At 31.5% G+C, this 26,808-nt stretch overlaps 1 protein-coding gene across 2 annotated transcripts in view; it reads right to left on the bottom strand.

Moving 5' to 3' along the window:
- Positions 1-15,649: 15,649 nt before the first annotated feature.
- Positions 15,650-26,808, bottom strand: part of LOC129223814 (tyrosine-protein kinase transmembrane receptor ROR2-like) — a 264,925-nt gene continuing 253,766 nt past the window's right edge. For both annotated transcript variants that reach the window (XM_054858172.1, XM_054858173.1), the window contains exon 5: positions 15,650-15,785. In XM_054858172.1, the coding sequence (XP_054714147.1) occupies positions 15,709-15,785 (77 nt within the window). In that variant the 3' untranslated portion in view covers positions 15,650-15,708. The remainder of the gene's footprint in view (positions 15,786-26,808) is intronic.

The following is a 26,808-nucleotide window of genomic DNA, read 5'->3' as shown; positions in this document are numbered from 1 at the left end:
CAGATAAATTAAGCTTTAATAAAATAGCCGTTTATATGCTAGATGCATTTGAAGTTGAATTTGTGATAGTTGTTGTAAAATTATTCCCATAGAACGTTCGCTTATTTTTAGAATGCTTGTTGTTCTTCCTTATTGCGATTGCTTATTTACAACAATAAAGCCTTAAAAACTTCAAAATAAGCTTCAAAATTGACAAAAAACTTTACTAATTATAAGCCTTAATAAAATAAAAGCTTTGACGTGAAATAAAGTAAGCCGCAAGAATCACAGTTTGTAAACAAAAACAAACCTTACAAACCTTGAATGTTGCCAAAATAAAAGTTTAAAAAACTGTTAGAATATTGATAGACAAGGCTGAACAAAAATTAATTTGTTTAGCTGATTATAAAATGTAACAAATCGCTTTTCGTTTTAACTTCCGGTTGTCTAAGCAGACGAAAGTTCATTTTCCGGTGTTAGTTTTGTTTTCGGATCATAATAAAGATCACTGTAACTTTGTTAATACTAAACGCACTGAAAAATTCAAGTAGGGGAAACCCGGCTAAAGTGGATACCCTGGGCAAAGCGAATTTTGCCTATAACTCCCAAATAATTATTGGCCGGCAGTCGCGTTGTCATAGCCACGGTCGCCTGTTGCCGCTCCGTGTGCGGCAAACACGTCGGGACAAGTTTAACTAATACAACGCCAGTGAACGAACAAAGTATGTTTTGGAGAAAAAAATATTAGTTTACAGAGATTAGTGTTTCCTTTATAACTTTAATACTATTTGTGATATGTTCTTTGTTATGAGTAGGATTTAATGTACGATTATGTAGCTTTCAATTTTCCGTAGATGACGAGTTTAGATGCTCTGGTTTTCTAGTAATTTTTAGTAACCTCAAAAATGTACCTGAAGGGCAAAGCGGATTGGGCAAAGTGAATACCATATTCACTTTGTCCGGTCATGACACGTCACTTCATTCGAACCTGAAAGTCCTTCAATATTAAGATTTCAAGACAATACTACCAATGAAGACAGTCCTTATACTCCCATAGGATATGAAACAACAGAATAATTCCAAGAGAATGATGTTCCCGCCGCTTCACTCAAACCTGAAAGTTCTACGAACTACTACAATCCTTCCGTTTTACTACCTATTCCTCATCCTGTAAAACCAATAACAACACGTAAATAAAAACTACAGAGATCTACACTCCAGGCAAGTACTCCAGTAAAGGACAATCAAAGACAAAAATTTGAAAAATCAAAAAAGACTTTCATGAAGTAACTAGATGATTTTTCGCTAAACCTTCTCAGAAGACTATTAAAAAGACCTAGTACCAAAAAGCCTAATCAAAAATCTCTACTAAAAACATAGGACTGCATAAGAGAATGATAAGAAGAAGGAAGTAAAGAAATTTGATGATGTAAGGTGCATTTTCTGTGATAAAATGTTCATTGAAAAAGCTGATCAGCCAATAGAAAACAGGATACAATGTCATATTTGTACTGAGTGGTGTCATAGTGTTCAGCATTCGAAAATGGTAATGATTTTGTTTGTGATAACTGCAGTAATTAGTATTGTAGCAGAAAAATGATTTTTTTTTAAATGCTCCTAAATTTTGGATGTTGACTTTTTTTAAAAAATTCTTTGCTTGTTACATTAATAATTAGTATTGTTGAAAAATGCTTTTTAATATAAGCCTTTAATTTTCGATGCTTAATTTATTCTTAAGTTCAGTTTCTTTGTTTGTAATACAAAAATAATTAGCACTGCAAAAAAAATGTTTTTAAATGTGTTCTTTTTATTTTCTACGTTTATTTTATTTTTAAGTTTAATTTCTTTGTTTGCAATAACTACAATAATTAGCATTGTAGCAAAAAAATGTTTTTTGGATATGTTCCTTTAATTTTCGATGGTTATTTTATTTTCAATGTTTAGTTCCATGATAAATAATGTTGTTGTTCGCTTTGCCCTAGTAACAAATCCACTTTACCCGGGGTGTTGGGCAAAGTGGATATTCATGCCATTGCTGAAAACTGGCCTTATATCTAATAGTGTAATTAATATTAAGGACAATTGTTATTGCATTACGTAAGTGCATTAAATGAAGACTGATTATAAACATTTGTTTCATTTTCTAAAGTTATAACTAAACGACAATAATCAAGAAAAGCTTAAGGTATTCACTTTACCCGAGTTTCTCCTACCATTTTGAAGATAAATGATTGAGTAATTATTTTGACCGAAAATCATTTTTTTAAAGTTGTGGCATATCACTTAAAAGAAAATTGAAAATTTTCCGAAGAAATCTATGGGTTGTGTGGATCCCAAACACTGGCTTTGCACGATTATTTTGGAGCAGCTCTGCCTAGTTGCTATCATTTATGTACAACAAAATACATATGAGGCAGTGAGAAGCAAAGAAATGTAAGTGCTAAAATGAAAAGTTTGGATATAACCAGCACAAATGACAGGTGGGTGAACAAGGCTACAAGTGCTATCTTTCCTCCAAAGCAAACACTCCAAAATAAACACTGATTTTAATTAATATTCGATGAATTATTTTAAATACATAACTAATTATATACGATCTCTTAATTTTTAACACCCTTTTTAAGTTGGGTCCTCCTATAAACTACTACCTATCGTAACTGAGTAGGTTTAGTTTTAAAGAATAATTTCGCGTTTAAATAAATTAGTGTTTAATTCAGGATTAGGGGGGTTGTCAGTAACGTTACGTAGTAGTTTATAGGAGGCCATGACTTCAAAAGGTTGTTAAAAATTTAGAAATCGTATATAATTAGTTAGGTATTTAAAATAATTCATCGTGTATTAATTAAAATCAGTGTTTATATATAAGTGTTTGTTTTGGAGGAAAGATAGCACTTGTAGCCCTGCTAGGTGCTGCTAGAAAAAAATCAATGAAAACCTACCGAGGACCGCACCTTTAAATTTGTTTTACTTAAAACTTGAAAATGTCCACTCACATCTTTTTGCTTCTCACTGTCTCATTTGTCACAGAGAATAAGTTACAAAACTAATAACACCATATTTCAATCCGATTTATTCAACAACTCGCTTTACAGGAAACTCCGCTCCCTACCAAGCAAAAATAAAAATGTTGACTCTTCTGCTGCCATTAGTCAAACATTGCAATTATGGTCTCAATATTTGTTTTCCAAGTTCTTCCAGATAGCACCTAAGTAAGAAGAATTCAACAAACAGTGAAGAGAAACTTTTAAGTAGTATCATTACTTACTAAACCAGAGTGTGCAACTGATCCCACGGAAGATAATATATAATAAATATTTACCCAGCTGGGTAATAAACTGCGAGTAGATGAATGCCTTTTTTATTGATAGAGTAATGAACAGAGTTGAATCCTTCTCCGGCACTTGTGCCTGTGACAAGGCATTATTTCACTTATTTGCTCAACGTAAGTTCTCCTTTCCCTCAGTTCAACAACCCCTTCAAGATCAACCTGGTGGCAGTAAATTCTCATCATCATACTTTATCATTAGTGGCCTTAGAAAGTGCCATCAATTCATAGCATGTTCTAATCCAAACAGCTCTTTGGTTTTGTAGCGGAAATTAAACGTCGCGCTTGTAGCGTCGGTTATGAAAATTACTCTTTTCTGAGGGTGTCTTTTGGGAGAAATGGAGATTCAAGTCTTCCTCACTTTTAATTAACAGTCGAGGTGTAGCATAACGTTTGAGAGGTTGGAACCATATATTTGTGTAATCCGTTCTCATTTCACAATGTTTAAATGTTTTCCAAAACGAAGCGGTGAAGCGTTGAAGATAAATTGCCGAAGTAACATCTAGTTCTTAACGCCAAAGAGAAATTTGAGCTATTGTTTACGGAACCGTACACTACTGTTAATAACATAAAATTTCCATCCTTCTTAAAGTAAAAAAAAAACTTAATGAAATCAAACTATTTCGTATAGATCTACAGATAAATTTAAAAAAAAACGCCTTTAAAAAACATCTAGGAACTAAAAAGCAAAAAATAACATATTACACTTACATACTATTTCCTACCCAAACCTATTTTACAATTCGAGTAAAAAAATTAACTAAACTCAACACCCAATTATAAAATAAACACTGATTTAAATTAATAAACGATGAATTATTTTAAATACCTAACTAATTATATACGATCTTTTAATTTTTAACAACCTTCTGAAGTTGGGGCCTCCTATAAACTACCATCTAACATAACTGAGTAGGTTTAGTTTTAAAGACTAATTTCGCTTTTAAATAATTTAGTGTTTAATTCAGGATTAGGTGGGTTGTCAGACAGCAAGATATCCAAAATTTTAGCTTTATTAATAGTAAAGAGTAAAGAAAATAATATTTTCCTTATCCCTTAATGATAATTTTCACCGATAAACGAACCTTTATCAGTAAACATGAATGTTGAAAATGATGATGGTCCCTTTGAGAATATAATAATTCTTCATGCTAACGTTTTGATGGTTTATCTGAAATGAGCACTTTTGAATTCATTTCTGGTGTCAGAAATGTCATCCCATTTGATTTTTTGAAGTGCGTTTTTGTTTCGATATTTTTGAATGAAAGTTAACGATGCCAACGGACACTTAAAAAATAGTAATTATAAAGATATTGTTAAAGAAGGAAATATATTAATTGCAAATCTGAAGTTCAGCCAGCACAAAATTGTGTCAAACTCTACAAATAATCCATGCTTTAGAGAGTCTTCTCAGCTAAAGTCATCAATTAAAGCGATGTTCTGATACTTATTTAAGGACAGTACATAGCTATTTTTTTTCAAAGTTTAGAGAGAATAACTTAATTAATGCTCAAAATCAATTGTGATTGCATCCTCATTTTCTTGATTCGAGAAAATGGTTTTGATCAATAGCACGTTAGCCATTCAAAACTGTTGCATTTGATTCTTTATGTACATTTTTTCCCCAAATTCATTTTCTTTACTTGTAGTTTGTTAAATACCTACTTGCTTTAAACTCGCTTCGTTAGAAAAAACAGCTTTACGTAGTTGTAAGCAAGTTTAGAAAACCCACCTGTATTAAAGCGTATTGTCCAAAATAGTTTCTTTTTTTCGTAACAATGGAATGGAACACAGAAATTCAAAATTACTAATCTGCGCAAAAAAAAAAAAAAACTTCAACTATTTAAAAGTTTCTTTACCATGATAATATGAAAAAAATCATGCATGAAGAACTAAAACAGAGTAAAAGTGGCATTTTATAAGCATACTGAAAAATACGTTTTAATTTCATAACTAGATTTTTGTTGTTTAGCAACATTTTGTCCCATATAAGCATTTCTACATATTTATTCATTCTCCATTTTTTGTAACAAACAATAATAATCTAATATTCTGCATTGTTTAATATAAATTGATTTGTTTCAAATTGACATTACAATGCGATTGATAATAAAAAACAAATCTCTACGAATGCGTTCTCATAAAACTTATTATTATTATTATTATTATTATTATTATTATTTTGCTTCTTCCCCTATTGCTTCATAATAGCAATGTAAGGAATGTAAAAAAAAAACTTGATGCTTCAATATTTTAGATATAAATTTAATTCATCAAGAGAGAAGCACAAATGTCAAATTTTTCATATACAAATTCAACCAGAAAATGATTAATTTGATAGTTAAATTAATGTAGGCAATTTTTTAATATTTTTATTCGTAATCTTATTTCTTTTAAATTCTGAAGAACTGTCAGACAATTCCGCCAACTCTTGCGATTTAGCGTTACTTATTGCAGCCTTTCTCAACAATGTAGGCTGGAAAGTTATAACTGGAGTCAGAAAGGATAATGGGAAGATAGCCCATTGACAAAAGATAGCTCACTTTGAGATCTCCAGGGAACTGGATTCAATTATCTGAAATGGACAAAAATCAGGGTCCTCAGGTTTCTCCTCCAACCATTTTCATGCCAGACTGTGTCTAACTCCTCTCGCCATTTTTTGTTATTACTATTTCTTTTTTATCTAGAGAGGAGAAATTGGTTCGCCTGGAATTTCAGATTGATATATGATGATAGGGGTTTATCAGGTTCGATTTTTGACTGCTTTTGATATTTCTTCATCTTTAAAGCCGCAGTCAATGGTGTGTGTGAAGTGATAGGGTGAAGGTTTGATATTGTTTTTAAGCTGCATTGTGGTGGGTTTTTTTTTCTCTTGTGGTAAATTCTTTTTTTTTTTAACAGATAGCATTTTTACTTTCGTTTCGGATTTCTAGGTGAGAAGAGAAAGTAGTATGGCTAGCTGGAGTAAAATGAAATATAATTACAATGTTTGAGCTTTAGATACTTCTCTTGGTTTTGGATGAATTAAGACATAAAATTTTGTGTATTCTTCCCATGACAACACTCCTTAGGACTTACTGAGCTTGAAAAATGTGCCACCTTGACTGTTAGTCAGCAAAGAAATCCAGTTTCCTCTTACCCCCAGAGACTTCGGAGACGAATGGAAAGACACCATTTGTTTCCTTTTGAATTTCATGTTGGTTGACAATCGCATTATACACAATCAATTTGGAATCTTATGAATATCTGCAATAACAGTTACCAATCTGTTCAGTTTAGGAAATTAAGAGTATCTACCACAAAAATCCTCAGTTTGATCAGCGCAGAAGCTTAAGAATATCTACAACATAAATTATAAATCTGTTCAGGTTAGAAGCTTAGGAAGATCTACAACAACAATTCTCAATCTGTTCAGTTTTTGAGTTGAAGAATATCTACAACAACAATTCTCAACCTGTTCCCTTTAGAAGTTTAAGAATATCTACAACAACAGTTCTCAATCGGTTTCTCGTAGTCAAAATCGACTAGCTGGACACTTCATATGTAATCCAAAACCATTTAAAAAGAGAAAAAAACGTATTGTTAGTGAGCCAAAGGTTCACATTCTTAAGCTTTGGTGATTTTTCCTAATTTTGTGGTTAAGTGTAAGGGCTGAAATTTTTTATCTAAATTTTACTTATCTATAATAAATATCAAGTGCGCAATTTCTTTTGCACTTTTTTAAGTTAACAACAATTCTCGATCGGTTTTCCGTAGGTCACAATCGACCAGTTGGATATTCCACATATAATCGAAAACCACTTAAAAAGAAAAAAAAAACTTAAAATAAGTTAGCCAAATGTGGCTATAGTTAAACGTTGATGATTTTCTTAATTTTGTGGTTAAGTGTATAATGCTGAAATTTTGTATCTAAATTTTACGTATCTATGACAAATATCAAGTACAACTTCTTTTGCGAGGTAAAGTTTATCTCTTTCTTTAGATACAGTTGCAAAATTGCAGCTTATGGGTCAGCTTTGGAGCATAATGTTCCAAAGGTGACCTATGTGATTAAATCACTTTTGAAATAAGGAAAAAAAAAACATCGTAAAATATTGTTGCCTCCAATAGAATAATGCAATATTTCGTTAACAAAATAATGAAATAAAAAGGATTTTTTTTATCCTTCGCTGGCATGACTTTTTCTAATCTATATTTTTTTTCAAATGGAGGCAGAACAGTTTGTAATGTTAAAAAATAAAATAATACAGTGGACTATCGAAAAATAATGATCTACATTAATTTATGTATTCTTGTTCTTGAGGTGGGCACCTTTGAACATGCCTATGGTCAGCATTTGATAAATGTATTATTATTAATCTGAAATTTAGCAAACTTAAAGTGAATTGAGATGAATGAAGTTTGAAGAGGAAAAAATGATATTTTAGAAAACGTATCTTTTTTCAAAGTTAAAAAAAATAAACACATGGAAAATTAAAATATTTTCTTATCTGAAAATTACAACTACTCCTCTTCAAAAGTGGAATTACTGCATACAATGGTGACATCAGTGCGCTGCAATATTCATTTCACCAGGTATCAACTAAATATATTCATCTTTACCTTTCATTGAGTTATTTCAAAGGGAAGAACTTATCCCAGGATCTTATAGCCTGGCTCTCCGCTACTCAAGGATGCGCATTTTAACTATACGATTTTGGACAAATTAAGTTAATTTCTATTGATTACTAATGATTATTACTTTATTTGATATTAATTCTGAGAAATATTGGTTATTATGTAAAAATAAAATGTGCCAGTATTTTATAACACACACTAGCCACTGAACTCATTTGCCTATTGCTAACATGGGCGAAAGCTACAGGTAAATTTGCACAAGCCTGTTTCTCAGACGGGAATGTGGTATTGCACGTTATTTTATTTCTCGTGCTCTTCGATATCCATTCCATGGTAAAAAAGATGAACTAGATTATAATTAAAACTATTTATTATATATGGCTTCTGTATGCACATCTTGTGTAAACCACTTGGTGTAATTTAATGATTAGATATGAGTTTGTCAGGAGTTTTTAGTAATTTAGTAGTTGTTTATTGTGGAAAAGTAATAAGTCCATTTTATTGCGATATGTATGTAAAATTGACTGTTTGATTTAGTTTGATTTTAATATTCAAAAATAATATGGAATCAAATTGTTTGCATTGCATTTGTAGTTTTCTTTCTTTCTTCTTTTTTTGATAAATCCCCCCCCCCCATTTCCTTTTTCATATTCCTCTCCTCATTTAAAGTTGCGAAAAATAACCTTTACTGTAACTTTATTCAACTAAAAAATGTCATTTTTAAGTTATTTTGAAATTAACTCTGACTTAAGGGGTTCACAGCACCATGTATTAAGTGAGGTAGAAATAAACCTACCTTGTTGATGTATAAATATGCGAAACTAGAAGTTAGTACCTTAAAAAGTATACAAAGCCTCAAAAAATTCAATATTTTATTAATTAAAATCGCAATTCTATTATTTCTTATAATTAAATCAGTACTTTATCCTAAAATTAAATACCGACAGTTTTGTCTCTAACCAGCTAATAAAGCAATCTGGTCTGCTTCAAAACTTTAACAAACCTTTCAGTAAAACAAAAGCACTGCCATAAACACGTCAATGCAACAGCACATTCGTGACTTATTCCAATAAAGCTAATAACTTCGATAGGAAAAAATCGACCCGAAAAGTGTATTCAGTACCTTCCAACATCATTAACAAATTTAAAATGTTGACACAAGAGCAACTCGTGTCGCAAAATTTCTCCTCCTCCTTTCTACAATCGATCACTATCTGTATGACAAGCGCTCACCTAATCCTCCACAAACGAAGATCTTTGCGAAAAGCTAACAAGCGACCGGGCCACGTTTCACTGTCCGTCATCTTCCTCTGTCGACAAGGAAAAAGACAACAACAAAACAAACACAGGACACAAAGAAGAAGAAGGAAAAGCCTACAGAAGAACACAGGACACGCTCCAGGAGATGAGATTCAATATGACATCATTGATAAATTACCCGTAACGCTGTTGTCATCTCGTCCTTCCTTGTCTGGAGATTAGGGACAACTGGAGGAGGCTGGATCGGAAGGTTTTAGGACCAACATGTGTTTTTGCACTCGGCCATTGAATACACCTGCAGCTTGGAAGGAAGATATTCTTTCCCTTAGGGGGCTCTGTTATTGCACGAAGCGTAAAATGATATCTTCATCTCCCTTGCTTTCCACATATTATTGGAATTGATGGTGACACTTACAGACTATTGTTTATTCGAGCAATTGGACATTTTGAAGCTAGATCTGACCCTTATACTGACGCGGATAAAGTAAGGGGCAATATAATGTGTAATTCTTAAAATTTACTGGTGTATGTTTTTATTAGGAAAGCATACATACCAATAAACTAGAGTAAAAATCTTAGATCTATTTAAGTAATTCAGTTTTTTTTCCCCTTTTCACTTTTTAATTTGCGCCCATATTTTTCCATACTTACGTTACTTATTGGGCAGCTACTTACGAATATTTATCTATTGATTTACAGTCTTATCAGTAGATTATTCTGCTTGTATAGTTAGATAATGGTCAGAAGCCTAGACATTATCCTTAAAACATTTGAAGTCATGAAACTATCAGATTTATCCTATTTTGTTTTAACTAGTAGTATTTACTCTAATATGTAAGAATTAATTTAACAAAAAAAAAAAAAAATCTCAACTTATAACTTAATTACACATTTTTTCTCCACAATTTACAAAATGTGCTTAATTTATTACATGTACTATTGCGTTTTATCTATTTCATCTAGTGTTAGATTAATATGAAATAACCTTTCCATTGATAAATTATTTTTAAAATATAAAATTAACCTTTGATGTATCGACATAAATTTTTCTCAATTTATTATATTTTGTATTTTTTTAATGGTCGTTTATCATTTAACTAGTTAGTTATCTTTCTTATTATATTTTGCTTAACGTAGTATTTTTACTTCCTTTTACAAAAAATAAAGTGTTGTATTCGCGAAACAAATTTCACTCAAAAAGCGACCTTAATTTCAATTTTGCTCACCCCCGAATGAATTTTGAGTTTTTTTTTTTTTTTTTGACTCGACCACACGTGGATAAGTGCCTAAGAACGTATAGACATGCGAAATATCCATTTTGACGGTTCCCGAGTTTACAACCAGTTTTATCGTGATGTCTCTATGTACGCATGTCCGTATGTACGTATGTATGTCGCATAACTCAGGAACGGTATGTCCTAGAAAGTTGAAATTTAGTACGTAGACTCCTAGTGGGGTCTAGTTGTGCACCTCCCCTTTTGGTTGCATTCGGGTATTTCTAAGGGGCTCTTGTGCCCCTTTTTGGGGGGAAACCATTGTTAATTTCGATTTCAACTCAAGTGGTGTTATAATTTCGTGAACACTTGATCGCCAGTCTTTTGATAGCCAAGTTTTGTCGCCAACTTGGCGACCAATTTGGCGATTTTTTCTTTTTTTTTTCAAATCTGGTTTCAATTTGGCCACTGTTGGTGATATTTAGAGAGTTAACTATTGAATCACACTAAAATTACCAGTAATGGGAAAATGACATTAAATAGGAGTAAAAGGAAATCATGTGAGGCACACATCAGTTCGTTTTTTATTATTATTTTATTTTGCACGAATGAATTTTTAATTACTTATAAACAGACTTTTCTACTAACTGTGTAACATATATTATCTTAACAACCAAAACGTTTCAAAAGTTTTAAAGAAGAAACGAATGTTAAATTATTTTTTTTCTGATCTATGTATTCTTGCTTATTTAACACATAATGTTATACCCATGTTTTCAACAGCTAAGTATGGATTTTCAAATTGCGTTTTGGAAATAACGTTAAATGTTTTTGGCTGAAATTTAAAATAAAAGTTTAAGGATAAAAACATTTCTAAACTAAGGAAACTCTTTCAATGATTCAAATGTTTAAAAATAAATACCGAACAAATGAGAGAGAGAATATATTTTTCTTATTTTCATTTTTGTATTATGAATGTTTTCATACATTTAAGATATTTTGAAATTTAATATAAACATCGAAAAGTTTAAAAATCTGTTTCCCATCTGAAATATCAACTTTTTTGAGATTTCAACCAAATTCTCGCTCTCAAGTTTACTATTTGCTTGCTTCCGATCAAGACTAAAAAGATACGGAAATCATCCTGCTGCATCGAGATTTAAATATCTCAACAGATTTACTCATATTGATGATGTTCATCCTTCAGGAAAGCATTAAAGTTCTCTATGCTATTAACATAAATGCATATTAAGTGGCGAAAAATACCTTGAAATCTTTTCATCTCACGACTCGTAGACTTCATTAGGAACCGCTTTGAATTCGAACGCGATGATGAATACTAAAAGGCTCAATGTGAAAGGAAATATCGATATAGTTCCTATATGTGTTAACGTTTAAATCAACGAATGGATAAAATACTTTCTTACTCAGTAAGTGACTGTCAAAGTTAGTATCATGTTTGGTTATTTACGGTTAAAGCATATTATAAATACAATTCAAAAAAATAAATAAAATAACTAAGTTCAATCTACGATACATAAAACTAACCTTTGTTTTTTATTTTTTATCAAATTCAAATCATGTACGTTAAACAATGCTAAAACGGGAACAATTGTTGAAAAAAATACTACTTAAAAACTGTTTTCTGAAGGAAAATAAAGAACTGATAAAAAAAACGGCATGTTGATGTAAAGGCTGATAAAATTCGATGCGGGCAGAAATAATGATAAAATTCGCTGCCGACAAAATGTTGATAAAATTAAGTGCTTGCTTAAAATGCAAAACTTTTGCAGATTGATTGAACAGTCATTAGTTTAATGCAATAAATTAATTTTGTGCTGATTGTGGACCTTGTTAAGAATAGCTTTAGTTATTTAGTATAGCATTTACTTCACGCTTCATTCGTTTTTGTGAACAAATATCTTGCTGTTAAATGGAAAAAGCCAACGATCTAAGTCAACTGTTTCACTTAAAAGTTCAACATTTATTTTGCAACTACAAATAATGCTGGGAAATTGAATCAATAGTTAATTGAATCTGTCGCTTTAATGAATCAAAGCCTAAAAACGTAACGAACTCCAATAAACTGCCATATATGAGAATCAAACTCACCACTTAGATAAATCCACTCATATGTAATTAACCATTTCCCCAAAACACGCATCAGCGCAGCCTCATTTTATTTGCCTTGTTTTGGTAAAATCAGATTTTTTTATTATTATCTTTTTGTAAATTGTGTAAAGAGGAAGGGGCAATATGTTGCACACTTTTAGTGAATTTTCTCGTTAAAATTCAAACAAAACCAGTAAGAGGAAGAAAGACATGCTGTTGACGGGACTTCTGCACTTTAGGTTGTCTCCGGTAGCAATGCATTGGAGCAAAGAGGTGCTAATTTTAAGTACTATAGGTGGTTTTATGGCATTGAAAAAAAGAGTGTCTAAACTAGTTACTACCTATTGCTAGCAATTAACAGCAGAAATACTTTTCAAAGCAAATACGTAAAAATTGAATTTTAAATTGCTTTTTCATATTGATTTACGATAAAATTTCTTAAATTACTATAAAGGAATATTTTGAGTAAACGGCATACTTTTGATGATACTTGATCTTGTTTGACTAAAAATTAAATAAAGCTATCTCACATTTCATGTAAAATTCTATATTTATAATTATTATTATCTTTTGCTTCGTGAGAATCAGCGCCTTCACTGAATCGAAACTGTTTGAAACAAACATTAATCAAATAAGCGGCGGACACTGTACAAGGATTCTGCCATCAGTACATGAAAGTGGTAATAATAACCAACGTCAATGCAAGAAATGTCTGTTGAAATCTTGCCGTTTTTTTACGTTATATTTCCTGCATCTGCATTTGTTACTGAACCAAAGAAACTCAATCGTTGTTTGTTGGCCAAAAGCTAATAAGTAGTCCTAAAAATAAAGAGGACGTCTAATAACATATTCTATACGCATTCTCAGATATCATTGGTTGAAACAAGTCTCATAAATAAACATTTACCGTAGATGAAGTCCCATTCAAACTGCATAAAAGGGGAAAAAATAAATCATCAGATGAGCTCCTAAGAAACACAAGTAAGAACTGCAACCTCACGAACACGACTCTTTGGATCGCTTCCCATACAAGAGCTAGCAGAAAATGTCCTCAGTAACTATGACAAATGAGTTATCCTTAGACACGAATCCTCGTATAGCACAAGAGCTATGACATAAAAGAATACGCAAAAGAAAACCAGCAGGAAAAGAAGAAGAAGGACTAGTGGGGGTTGGAATCTTATCCATCATATCTTGCACACAATAGAGGTCGGACAACAACATTGAGATGTGACGAAACATAATCTGTCTCCACCCCTCCTGGCTTCATCTGTCTTCGTCGTGTTAGGCTCCTGTTTTTTACGTATGTATTTTTTTGAGCACTAAGGCATCAGTTATTGCTAAATTTTTGCAAGAATCGTGAGATGTTCAATGTCACGCGACGTTTTGTCTGAGATTCGTTGTAGAGTCTAGGGTGATGAGATTTATAGCAACTGTTTCTTGTTACAACACTAAAACGATGTACGACACTTTCAATCTCTCAAAATTAATTGAACGGTCATTTATCATTTCTTGAATAGTGAGATAAAAAAATGGCAACGACGCAGAGGAATATGTTTGTTGGTAAGGTAAAAATCATGCAAATTTAAATCTAATAATTTGAAGACTTTTTACATAACTGATCAAGTTAGAGCAGGTTTCAAATTTAGATGTCCCTAAATAAGTAGGGAAACCATAATTTTTACAAAAATTGTTTTTTTTTTTTTAAATACCGTTGTGTCCGTTCTTAATAGTTCTTAAAGGTATCATGAAAGAAAATCAAAAATTTTAGTTATCAGAAACGTTGAGAAAAATTCTCCATAGTACGAAAATCTAAAATATATCTTTCTATACAAACAACTAACCAAGTTTGAAACTTTCTGGGTAACATATAAAATAAGATGGCATACTAATTTTTAACGCATAATTCATGCTGTTTTGTCTAGATAAACTTAAATTCAGTTCTACAAGTTGTTTTCTAGCTTAATTTTATAAAATTATTAATATATATATAAAATTTTATTTCATTCCGCTCGTTACTTCCTGGAAAATAGCAAGCACGCATAACTCAAGAAACGTCCCGTTGCTCCTACCCCCTTGGTGGAATTCGCACCAAAAACCAACACCAATGGGCATAAGTTCCCATAGGGGCACATATGTGTACCAAATTTCGTTCCATTTCATGCGATAGTTTTTGCTGTAGAGCGGCCACAAAAACTGGTCACACACATACGTGACACACACACACAGACAGACATTTTCCAAAAATGGCCGAAATGGATTCGGCACACCTCAAAACGTTCGAATTCGTCAAAATTCGAAATTCGAAAATTTACACGAATCCAATACTTTCTTATATATATATTAGACATAGAATAAAGTAAAAATAAATGCCGCTAGTTGGTAAAAAAAATGTGAGCATGATTAAGAAAAAGGCATTGAAAGCATAAAGTAATACATTAAAGAATTTTACAAGCACTGAAACTGTAAAATTTATTTTGTTTTAGGAATGTGGGAAACTTGTATGCAGTTTTTAAAAAATAAGGGAAATATTGCTTTCGTAAAATTTATTTAAAAGCACAACTCTTACAAAATTGTCTACCACGTTGTAGCCACGTTATTTCTTAATGGGGATAAAACACAGACGGTGATTTGATTTTACTGTAGTGTTTTTTAAGCTTTGCTAGTTCATTTTATTTTACTTTTGTGCATTCACTGTGTTGTAATTTATCTTATTTAATTGTAGTTATTTAATAGAACGCACGAAACAGAATCGTTAACAAACTATTAAATATTTAATGTGTTAACGAAAGATATACTATAAACCGGTTTAAGGATGGAAATAGAGGATAAATATTTATACTTGTTTACATTATAACTGAAAGTTACGGAATATCAACGTTGAACAATCCCGCTTTCCACCTGTTAAGGAGTAGGTTAAATTCCTAACTGTTCCAGTTTTTTTTTCACCACGTTCTCGTTTTTTTTATGTCACCGATTAAAAAAAAACCTGCAATGAGATAACTTTTTAGTCAATTTAAACAGGCTCAATATTTTAAGAATTAAGTTCCTGCTTCTAGATTCCAGACAATCCATGGAAAAATATATTGTTCTTTTTATTTTCATGAGAGGAGCATCAGAATCTCTCATGACCTCTATAGATGCGAAGCAATAAACAAACCTTGGTTTTTTGGTAAAAATAACAGATGAACCAGAAATCACTTACCTTCCGCCTAAAGCTGGAAAATGTGGAAAAGGCGGCGGAAAATCAGGAATGATAGATGGAGAATGAATGCGACCTGCAATAAAATAATAACTAAATTACAATGTTAAGTAATAAACAACTACAAGAAAGTATACACATATTTTTTTTTCCTTTCTTTTTCTCTTTTTTGAGCATTTATTGACACTTTTTGCAAAAGCGTCCAATATAGGATTGTAAAATATGCAATAAATAATTTCAAAAAAACAAATATGTATCGTAATCCTTTCATGCACTGGAGATGTGCTTACGTGTAGGGAGTGCCTTAGTTATGATATTTTGGCTTTTTTCAAAATAAACGTTTTGGAAATTCGCATTAAAATGTACAGTACGTAAAAAAAAGAACAACATGTTTCATAAATGAACTTAAATAGACCCATTATTTTCAGTTTTGGCATCAAATTTGAGCCATCAAAAGAAAAAATCAATTTCATTTTTTTTTCTTTCTTTGCTGAAAGTGAAAATTAAAATTATTTTCTAAATGAAATATTTTGTACTTTATTATTAATTTTTTTTCACTTAATGAATAAATAAATGAATAAATACATTGATTTATGTATGACAAAAATAAATAAATGATGAAAATAGTGAACAAATAATAAAACAGTGAAATAATGATCAAGTAAATGAATTGATGAATGAAATAATGTAAAGAAATTAGTTTATGAATGCATACGTTTTTTGATTGAATGCAGTGGTGGCTCGTGCCTTGAAAAAGTGAGGGGGCCAGATCATGAGCTCACTCACCCCCGCCCCCCCCCAATCTTTTTTGAATTATTTTTTAAAAATATTTTCCGCGGTAGCGTATAATCCGCAACTTATTTATTTTACACTTTTTTAACAGATAATCCGCATATTATACACAGGAAAATGCGGTACAATTCATTTTTTTTTAATTTTAAGCACGTACGCACAAAAAAAGGAAAATAAATAAAAAAAAGTTACAAATTATTGTCTAAAAAAAGTGACGGGATTCGAGCCCCCTCTTGCCCCTCCCACGAACCGCCACTGATTGAATGCAAATATAAGTTGCAAGTTAAAATTATTACCATTTCACTTTGCTATGCTAATTCCCTTTACCCCACATTCATCTATTTAAATTTAAAGCATAAACGTGGGTTTTTTGAACGCCTACACACTATTTCACACAACCATTTCAATCTTACTTTATTAATTCCTCAACTTCAACACAATTTTGCTCGTAAAATCGATCATAAGATTATATATTTAATTTTACTTGAAAATGAAACATTTTAGGGAGATGTTAAAGAATGCAAAAGATACATGTTTGCCCATTTCATAGCTAAAATCAATCTAAATCAACAAACGGTATATATACAATGTCCATACTGCAAAACAAAGACGTAAAAAAATAAAAAAAAAATCCTAACGCGCTCAATGAGAAAGTTTTAACATTTTATAATAAATTATTTTTAATAAACCGCAACATATCACAATGACATCAAGTTTGAAAATGACTTATATTATTCTATATTTAATCTGTAGAGCTATTTAAATTTTATTTGGAACCAAATATGGTTCCAAGAAATTAGTTAAAATATTGTTAGATAGGTGGCGCTGCAAAATGTGAAAATATCTCACCATTTCACTTAACCCTGCTATTTCACTTTACCCTATATTCATCTACTTACACTTAAAAGAATGAACGCGTGTTTTATTAAACGCCCAGGGTCTGGTGGGGGAAAGTAGTCGATGGGGTAAAGTAGTCATTCGTCAAATAAATGGCTATAGCTTGGAAATAAATGTTCGAATGAATATGAAAATTTTATTTTAGAGTAAGGCAATTAGAAACTACATTTTGAACATAAAATTTTACAGCTGGAAAAACTTTATTTGGTTAGAAAAAATATTATGTGTGAATTTGAAAAATTTAAAAATCTTAACACCTTTTAAACTTGCTTGGGAAATTTTGTTTGCTGGAATTATGAACAGATTAACTGCACAGGTCGTTTCCTACATGTCTCAAGAACTCTTCCGCATTAGCAGTTATATGAATACATTTTAGATAATTTTTTAGAACAGTTAAAGTAAGATGGGGTAAAGTGGTCATAATATTAGGCATAAAAACGAATATTGTTCTTTTAATGTCATTAAATCTTTAAGTATAAGGCAGAAATAAACTAATTATTAATTTCACTTAATGCGTATTGTTTTTAAAATAAACGGGGTTAAATATACGAGTATATGCGTATTCATACGCATATATACTCGTGTAGGCACGTATATAAATGAAATCACATAAATGCACAAATAAATACGTATAAGGGCATCTGCAAGTATTTTTATCTTTACATATATACATTCTATAGATATATACACGTATATCCTCGCTTATTCTCGTATAGATACAAACACTTATATACTCAGGTGGACACGTATACACGTATACGCACTCGAGTAGACACATACAAGCGTATGACATAAAAGTATACAGGGTGAGTTTACATTCTTGAGCAAATTATTAAAAGCTGTTAGAGGGGAGGATAAGAAGAAAGAACCATAAGGAACAGATGGTCACAAACGCAATGCTGACGCGCTACATGCACGCAAAGCCAGGAACTGATGGATGCAAAACAGATTAGAAATTTATTACACAAAGACAATTTTACACAACATTTGAGGTCTTAAGAAAGTTTTAAAGCGATTGATGAAAATTTGCGGCCTATAACTGTTTTTTACATCCGTCGCAATCACAAATCACTCTCGGTTGCTATAACAAGACTTATGAAAAACTTTCATCAGCCGCTGCGTCTTTGTTGCGATGCTTCTTACTACAGACCAAGAGCTACTACAGACCGTAACTTTCAAGAACTGTTCTAAATATTTCTTAAAAACTAAAACTTTGGATAAAATCATCTTTGTGCAAGAAATTCGTGACCTGTTTTGCATCCATCAGTGTTTGGCTTTGTGTGCATGTAGTGCGTCAGCCACCATAGGTTCCTTATGATTCTTTGCTTCCTATCCTCCCCTCTCACACCCCTTAGAGTTTTTCCCAAGAGCTTGGATGCACTCTGTAGGCATACATGTATGTAAGGGTATATACTCGTGTATACATATATGCAGTGGCGCCGACTCCATGGGGCCTGAGGGGGCCCGAGCCCCCTCAAAAAAAATTTTGAGGGGGCAGAGCCACCCCAATAATTTAAGAAAATTATTAGCTATTTAATGCTTTCTAAACTCAAATTTGTCCTAGTATTTTTTATTTTAGTTGTTTGGAGATAGTTACCTTGTAAAATACATTCCGTAATGAGTTAAAACAATTATTACAGTAAAAAGCAGGTTCACTGAAAAGCAGAAGCAATTGAACAATTTGGCTGTTCTTCGTAACCACCAAGATATTTTGGATGAATTGAATATTTGACAAGTCGTCTACGACTTCAAATTCAGTAATCAAGACAGGCGGTTGACATTTGCACCTTTCTAAAGACAGCCTAGCACCTTTCTAAAAACACCCTTCTATTGGTGTTTAAAGCAATTTTAAAAATCTCTGTAAAATAGAGAATTAACTACATACACAATGTTAGATTAAAATTTCGAAACATTAGTACCTACTATTATTTTATTCCCGTAATACTATAGTACTGCATTAGTTTTTTTTTTCAAATACTTAAATATTTTTAGGTTATAAGACTCTATAAAAACCGGCTATTTACATACTATATTAACTTTATTAACTAATATTAAACAAATTAACTGTGGGATATTATTTTTATTTAATGAACTCTGAGCCTTATTCAAAGCAAGCTCAAATTAGCTATTTCACTTATTAATCAAAGTGCGACAGCAATATTTTAAGATTTATTTTTTAATGATAGTTTAAGATTTATTTAAATATAATTTCAATCTTTTTATAGATATATATTCACTGTTCTGTAGTAGTCTAAAAACAAAATTATTATACTATAAATTATACTAACTTTTTTACGAAAATACCGTACAAGTGATTTTTTTTTTTCAAAGCCAAAACGTGTGTCGAGTTAGCGAGAGTAAAGTTTTCGGGATTCTAATGTTGATAATATATTGCTCTAAAATGCTTAAAAAACTGTAAAACTTACTTTTTCCATCTCCAATTTATTGAAATTTCCCGGGGTTAGACCCGTGGTATGCTCCCCACCCCACCAATTTTTCTTGGATAGGCGCCACTGGGAGTGCCCTTCCATGCAATTCAAGTGCCCTACTTTATATCAATGCTTATAGCCACGACACTGTACGACGACTTCCCCAAAAATAGAACTGTAAAAATGTCCCTCACTGAAGACAAGTGACATGATCTAATTGAACCAGAAAATTTGCGTACAAATTCTTAGATTGACTTTGAAAACGCTATGCCACATATTGTTTGTCTGTATAAATCAGAAAATATGTAAATTGGCATTTTCAAAGTTCAAAAATCTAAACTTTTATTCTTTTTTTGGAAAAGGGGGGGGGGTGTCCGTGGGATTACATACCCCCTGGATCACCGGTGACGTTTAGTCCCCCCAATAATTTTTGCAAGTCGGCGCCCCTGCATATATGTAGGGGTGTATGCGAGTAATAGTACGTATATGCGTCTATACAGGTATATAATCATGTTTACGCGTATACATACGTATGTACTCGTGCTTCCATACATATATATGAGTAGACACGTACAAAGACGCAGTGGATGTATCCACGAATTAACACGTGTATACCCTTTTATGTATAGCATGTATAGAGTATATGTATTTGCGTATATAGTCTACTATACACGTATATACTCAGGTATGCACGTATATACCCAAGATACAAGTGCATGCGCGCATATGACGTTCGTTTATGCGCATATACTCGTATATACACGTGACACGTATATACTCGTGAAGACACGTATACACTCCTGTAGGTAATCACGTATTCATGCTTATATACTCGTGTATTCAAGTATATAGTACTTGAGTAGGCAAGCGCATATATGTATCCCTTCATATATGAATGAGTTTACTCATGTTTACACGACACGTATATACTTGTGTGTACACACATATACTTGTGCAAATACTTATAGCTATAAAAATAACCGAAATATACAAATATTAAGGTTATTTATAATGGTTTTGCATCCATTTTTAACTATGACCACTTTACCCCATGCTATGACCACTTTCCCCCACCCCATGGACTAAAGTGGTCATAAATACATAGGGAAATACAAATGTTATAAAACTACTTAAATCAATATTTTTTTCCCTGAAATTCAATGTACCGTGTTCTTTAATAATGCAATGTAAAATAACAACAAAAAAAGTTGAAGTGTTTAAAGAATTAATTCTATTTATTATCCACCTAAGTTGAAAACCTAAGATTTTATGACCATTTTACCCCACCAGACCCTACAGAGTGCTTCCCATGACCATTTCAACCTAACCTTATTAATTCCACAAATCTTAAACATACTTTTGCATTTAAGATCGATCATAGTATTACATATTTTATTTTACTTGAAAATGAGATACTTTACGATGAAATACTTACAAGAAGATGTTAAAGAATGCAAAAGATATATGCTTACTCATTTCATAGCTACAATCAATCTAAATCAACAAACGGTATGTATACAATGTCCACACTACAAAACAAAGACGTAAAAAAAAATCTTCATAACTCGCAAACACCTGTGCGCAGTTTTACTCTTTCAAATGCAATCAATCATCTCTCCACTAACATAATCTACGTGTTCGGGAGAAAGAGAACCCGGATATATCTGTACCCTGTTTCCTTTAGCAGGATCCTTCCTCACAAACGGCAATTTGATTCGGTTCACGTGAGTTGAAGACAACTTGCACTCTCTGCAAGTTGCTTACAGTACTTCCCCCACGCCAATCTATTACATAAACCATCTTCTCCAGCTCAAAGAAAATTGCAAAATCAATACCTTGTTTTCCTATTTGCTTTTATAAAGTGTTTTTATCTCTTCGAGGGAGGTGGGTTTATGTACTGTAGCTATAACCGATTATCGGTTTATTCCACTGGGATGCCTTTCGCTCTGATCAAGGCAAGCGAAGAAAATTAATCTTCTTCAATTACTTCCAATTAAGATTTTCTGCTTGTCAAAGGAGGTTCCTTAGAAAAGCAGACTTTTTTTTCATTTTCTTTTGACTGTATAATGATGAAGATGATTATCTTCTATATTTTTATTTTTTTTGTAATTTATCATGGAGATGTTTTAATTTTATATGATATCTTAATGATTCTTTTTTAGAAAACAAAAATGCGCAATATTGTGCAGCATCGAAAAGTTCGTCCAGTAAGTATTTTCTAATGCTAAATGCGAAGCTGTCTTCACGCATTTGGAAAAAAAATTTACAAATGAGGATTGTCTCAGCTCATTGACTATAAGTTCTTTCTCGTTCTTACACTTTGGTATATTATTATAAACTTATAGGTTGGGCTAACCTAACCTGACAGCTTTTGTATGATGTGATTAGAATCTGCATAGCCTTCAAAATGCTGCCAGGTTAAGTTAGCCCCAACTATAGTATCAACTTATACAAAAAAAAAAAAAATAAATAAATAAATAAATAAAATAAAATACTTATTATACAACCGAAGCAGCCAACTGTTGAACGTTACTTTAAAGATATATATTGTTTTTTTTCCCTAATTCTCAGTTTTACTATTTCATGCTGCTTTTGTGTATTATAAATTAATTTTCAAAAATATAACAAAAAATACCCAGCTATCTTCTGCCTGCGTGACAAAATTTGTAGCCATCTTATGAGTGCAAAATTCTACGGTTCCGATCAAAAAGTAAAATATTTTAACTCACTCATTTCTTTCTATATATCCTGATAAATGCATTACTTCAGTGTATGACTTTATTTGAAATTTGCATACATTTATAAATGTTAAATCAATATGACCCTGTCAATGTGTTCAACATAAAAAAATCAAATGCTGGATGAAACACATTTCGATCAAATTGTTCCTTTTTAATTAGTTTCAATAAAGTTTGGACAAACAAAATGATAAATTCAAACATTGCATTGATCAGTGCTCCGGAAATGCTGTTTCAAGTTTGATATGAGGCTTCTAAAAGTTAATACAGTTACATCCAAAAAGAGAACAAAAAAGAGAAAATTTAACAAGACTTAGAAAATGTAAAAAAATGGTTGCCTGCTGAAGGAAAGGGTAGAAAACCTTTAGTAATTACAAAAATCGCATACAAATCTGAACGATTAAAATTTCTAATGATCATAGCATATTAAGAAAAATAAATAAATAAATAAAAGACTTAAACGCACTTGTCTTTAAGCGATGGTGCATAAAGCATTTCACATGAAATTACAAAATAATGCAGAAAATTGTTTTGTTTTATTTAAAAACAAAATAACAAAGTGCATGTATTTTATGCAATCCAGATAACCGTGAAATATGGTTATTTTAATTCAAATGATTTCTTAGTTCAACTCTTTTTTTTTTCATTTAACTCTTAGCATATAAGTCTATTTTAACCAATCTGGAAAATTCCGTTTCTTAAAAATGTACTGAAAAAAATATTTTAAAGACAACTAGCTGAAATATTGCTGTTTTGTGTTTTATACATAATTTTAACTTTGTTTAAGACAAAATCTACACTTTGAGATGTTTCAACGTGAGCATTTTGAATTTTGGAGGACGTTTTGTTCATTGCTTCAAGTTGTCTTCTGAGTCGTTTATATATAACAAACTATTTGTTGAATAAAAGATACACTAATCATATCGGTTGCGAATTATTACTAAAACACACATCCTCGTTTCAAATAGCAGGAACGTGTGGTGCAATGTGAAATAGTTGGGATGGCAGAGCTTTCAACATGAACAAATTGTAAACGTGTTTTGAAAATTACAGTACGTAAAGAAAGAACATTGTATTTCATAATAAAACTTGTATTGAATCAGTATTTTTAATTTTTGAGACTAAATTTTTGCGCCTTAAAAAAATAATAAAAAGGTGAAAATGTACACTTTTTTTTTCTATGGGGCAAACTGAAAAATTTAATATTTTTTCAAACGAAATATTATCTATTAGATTATAAAAATATTTTTGATCAAATGAATTAAAAAATAATAGTTTGAATAAGGAAAATATAATAAAAAATTTAAAAGGCTAATTGAATAAGTTAATTAATTAATATATGAAAAAAGATAAATGAGTGAGTAAAACAGGGAATAAGAAAATAATTTGAAAAAAAAATAAATAAGTGAATTACAAAATAAAGGAATGTAAATGATTTAATTAATAAATGAATACGTTAGTGATATAGTTAATAATTGAATGAGTACACAAAATAAACTATCTCACTTTGCCCCATCTACTTTGTCCCGCATGTACTTGACTAACTGTACAAAGTATTTTAAATACAAAATAGTCTAACATTAACTAGAGAAATATTGCACCGAATATTCGAAGGTCTCAATGTATTCAAAATATTATTAACAAGAACTTTATGATTTTATAACAAGAAAAATAATTTTGTTTTACAACAAAATAGTACAATATGAGTTTCAGTTTTTAAAAATGGCCTGCATTATTTACGATTTATGCCTTAATCTTCAACTGTAGTTTTTTTTTTTTTTTTTTTCTGACTGAAGTAGTTTACATGTGTTACTGCATAGTTAAAATGCTACAAGATAGGTGGCACTAATAGTGGAGTTAATATTTTACCATTTCGCTCTAGCCCACTATTTCATTTAGCCCAACATTCCCCTACTTATTGCAATAAAAATTAAAGTTAGCTTATTTAGCAAATTTCTCTACAGAAGTTGTAAGTTTGCCATCACTATCATCAACACAAACGTGGGCTCACAAGAATGTTTTTGGCTTCAAACCGACCACGAAATGTATCAAATATTTCATGCTCCACATTAACAAAGCATCTATGACAGTATAAAGCCATATAGTGTGGTGATATCACGTTTTAGAACATCATTTAAGAAGTTCCATCAAAAAAAGGGGGGAGGCAACAATCTTCCCGTGATCATTCTTCTTTATGCAATACATTCCAGACAAAAATATGCAATTTAAAATGCATTCAAAGTATCCTCTTCGACTTTTTGTCTAATTGGACACTTTTGTGGGGAAGAGACAATTACTAAAATTAGAAGCACATAGTGATTAAAAAAAGAAGTACGAGAATGATACCTGGAAAAAACTAAGTGTCACCGATTAAACCACATGCAAAAGCGCAAAGTGCGATTATATATTAAGGAGGAAATTACATTTCCCCAAATGTTAAGTAAAACTCTAATGTACAAGAATATTATCAGATGCTATTAGCACAGATAATTCCTCTTGACACGCAAGTATAATAACAGTTTATCCCATTCTTGCCCCCAACGGCCAATTGCGCGCGAGGTGCTGTAATGGGCTCTTAAATTGCTTTTCCACGCGTTGTCGTACAGAGGCATCTTCAGGAATTTCTGTTATTTGTTCGGGGATGAGTCTCCGATCTTACCTCCACCCTCTCTGAACATTCCCTGAGACAGAATGGATTGATTTTCACCCCTCTTCTTCCCTTTTTGCTTCTTCTTTTCCGTTCTTTTTCTTTACCTTCGCTGTTTATTTGAAGAGTTCCTCGGAAGACGAGAAAGGTTGAGGTACACTTGATAAATATGCTTTAAGATGCGGAAGTTCGGTGGAAACTCGCTCTAGCTAGGCTATGCTAATGTGGTAGATTTGAAGGAGTTTTGTGGATTGCCTAGATTTTTCAATCCGGGTACTGTAAACAGAACGAAATGTTCGCTGTTTGTTTGATATGTAGATGACAGTTGAACACGTGATGAATAATGCAGTGGAAGATTAAGAGTTATTGGTAAAATAATCGTGCTTCCGAGTTTAAAGCTTAAAGGTTACTTTTGAAATGTAAATATCTATCAGCAGATAATTTCGAATCTCAGAGGTATTAAATATCCAGAGAGTTTCCGAATGGATTTCATTATTTTATTTTTAGTAATTGTATCTGGAATTCAATAATTTTAGAGCAATATATCAGAGTTGAAAATAAATGGCAAATAAAAGTTCAAAAAAATTTCGTTTGCAATGCAAATTTAGAGCGACGGATTTCCTATTTTATTTAAGTTCATTTATTTCAGTTTACTTTTTTAAATTGTTTTAGGAGAAGTTCTAGCAAGAGGGACTTTTCTATTATAATCATAATTAATTTTCAAATGAGGCAGTAATAAGCAAAAGGATGTAAGTGGATGTTTTCAAGTTTTGAGTAAAATGCGTTTGAAGATAATCTATAGGTAGGCTTTCATTAAAAAGTTTTTCTAAATCATACTGCATAATAGTACATACCAAGGTTATTGATACTATCTCTTGCCACAAGACGCAGGAGAGATTCTCCTACTATGTGTACTGGCTACCTCCAAATTTTTATTTTTACCACTTACATCCATTTGCTTCCCACTGTTTCAAATGGTTCTATTTAGCTTTTCCGTTTAATCAATGTTGGTAAAAATATTTGTCTGAGTGAAAGCATACGCACATTGTGCATACAATTAGCAAATTTCTAGAATAGAGTGGTAAGAACTAATTAAATATATTTAAATAAAGTGTAATGCTCTGTATTCTTAAATATAAAACGCGGACTCTAGCACGATAATAAAGTAACCCAAGAAAAGTAGTTTTGTAAGTTAACGTAATGTGTTAACCGAAACCTAATTTAATACAATTATAATTACTTTTTCCTCTTTTTTCTTCTTGCTGATTCAATTATTGTGAATTAGTAACATTTAGATAAAAACATTTTGTTCATGTAATCTAATTAAGCTAGATTAAATTAGTATTAATGTTTTGTTTTAACTCTGAAACGAACTTTCTTTGAGGAATTTCTTTTGAGGAACTTGCTCATTGCATATGCATTAATTTTTAAATTTAAATGTAAAGCAGTTATATATTTATTATAAAGAAAAAATTGAATAGATTTATCAAAATTCATTCTCAAGAACGTGTGACTAATTAGAGATAATGTCACGACTTTGAATTGCCTGAACTCGTGGAGAAGAGTAGATACGAATTTTAAAGTTACAACGAACCC

Source organism: Uloborus diversus, chromosome 6, assembly GCF_026930045.1.
Source record: "Uloborus diversus isolate 005 chromosome 6, Udiv.v.3.1, whole genome shotgun sequence".
NCBI classification, from domain to species: Eukaryota; Metazoa; Arthropoda; class Arachnida; order Araneae; family Uloboridae; genus Uloborus; species Uloborus diversus.
The sequence above is the reverse complement of the archived record's forward strand: the minus strand, read 5'-3'. Positions and strand labels throughout refer to the sequence as shown.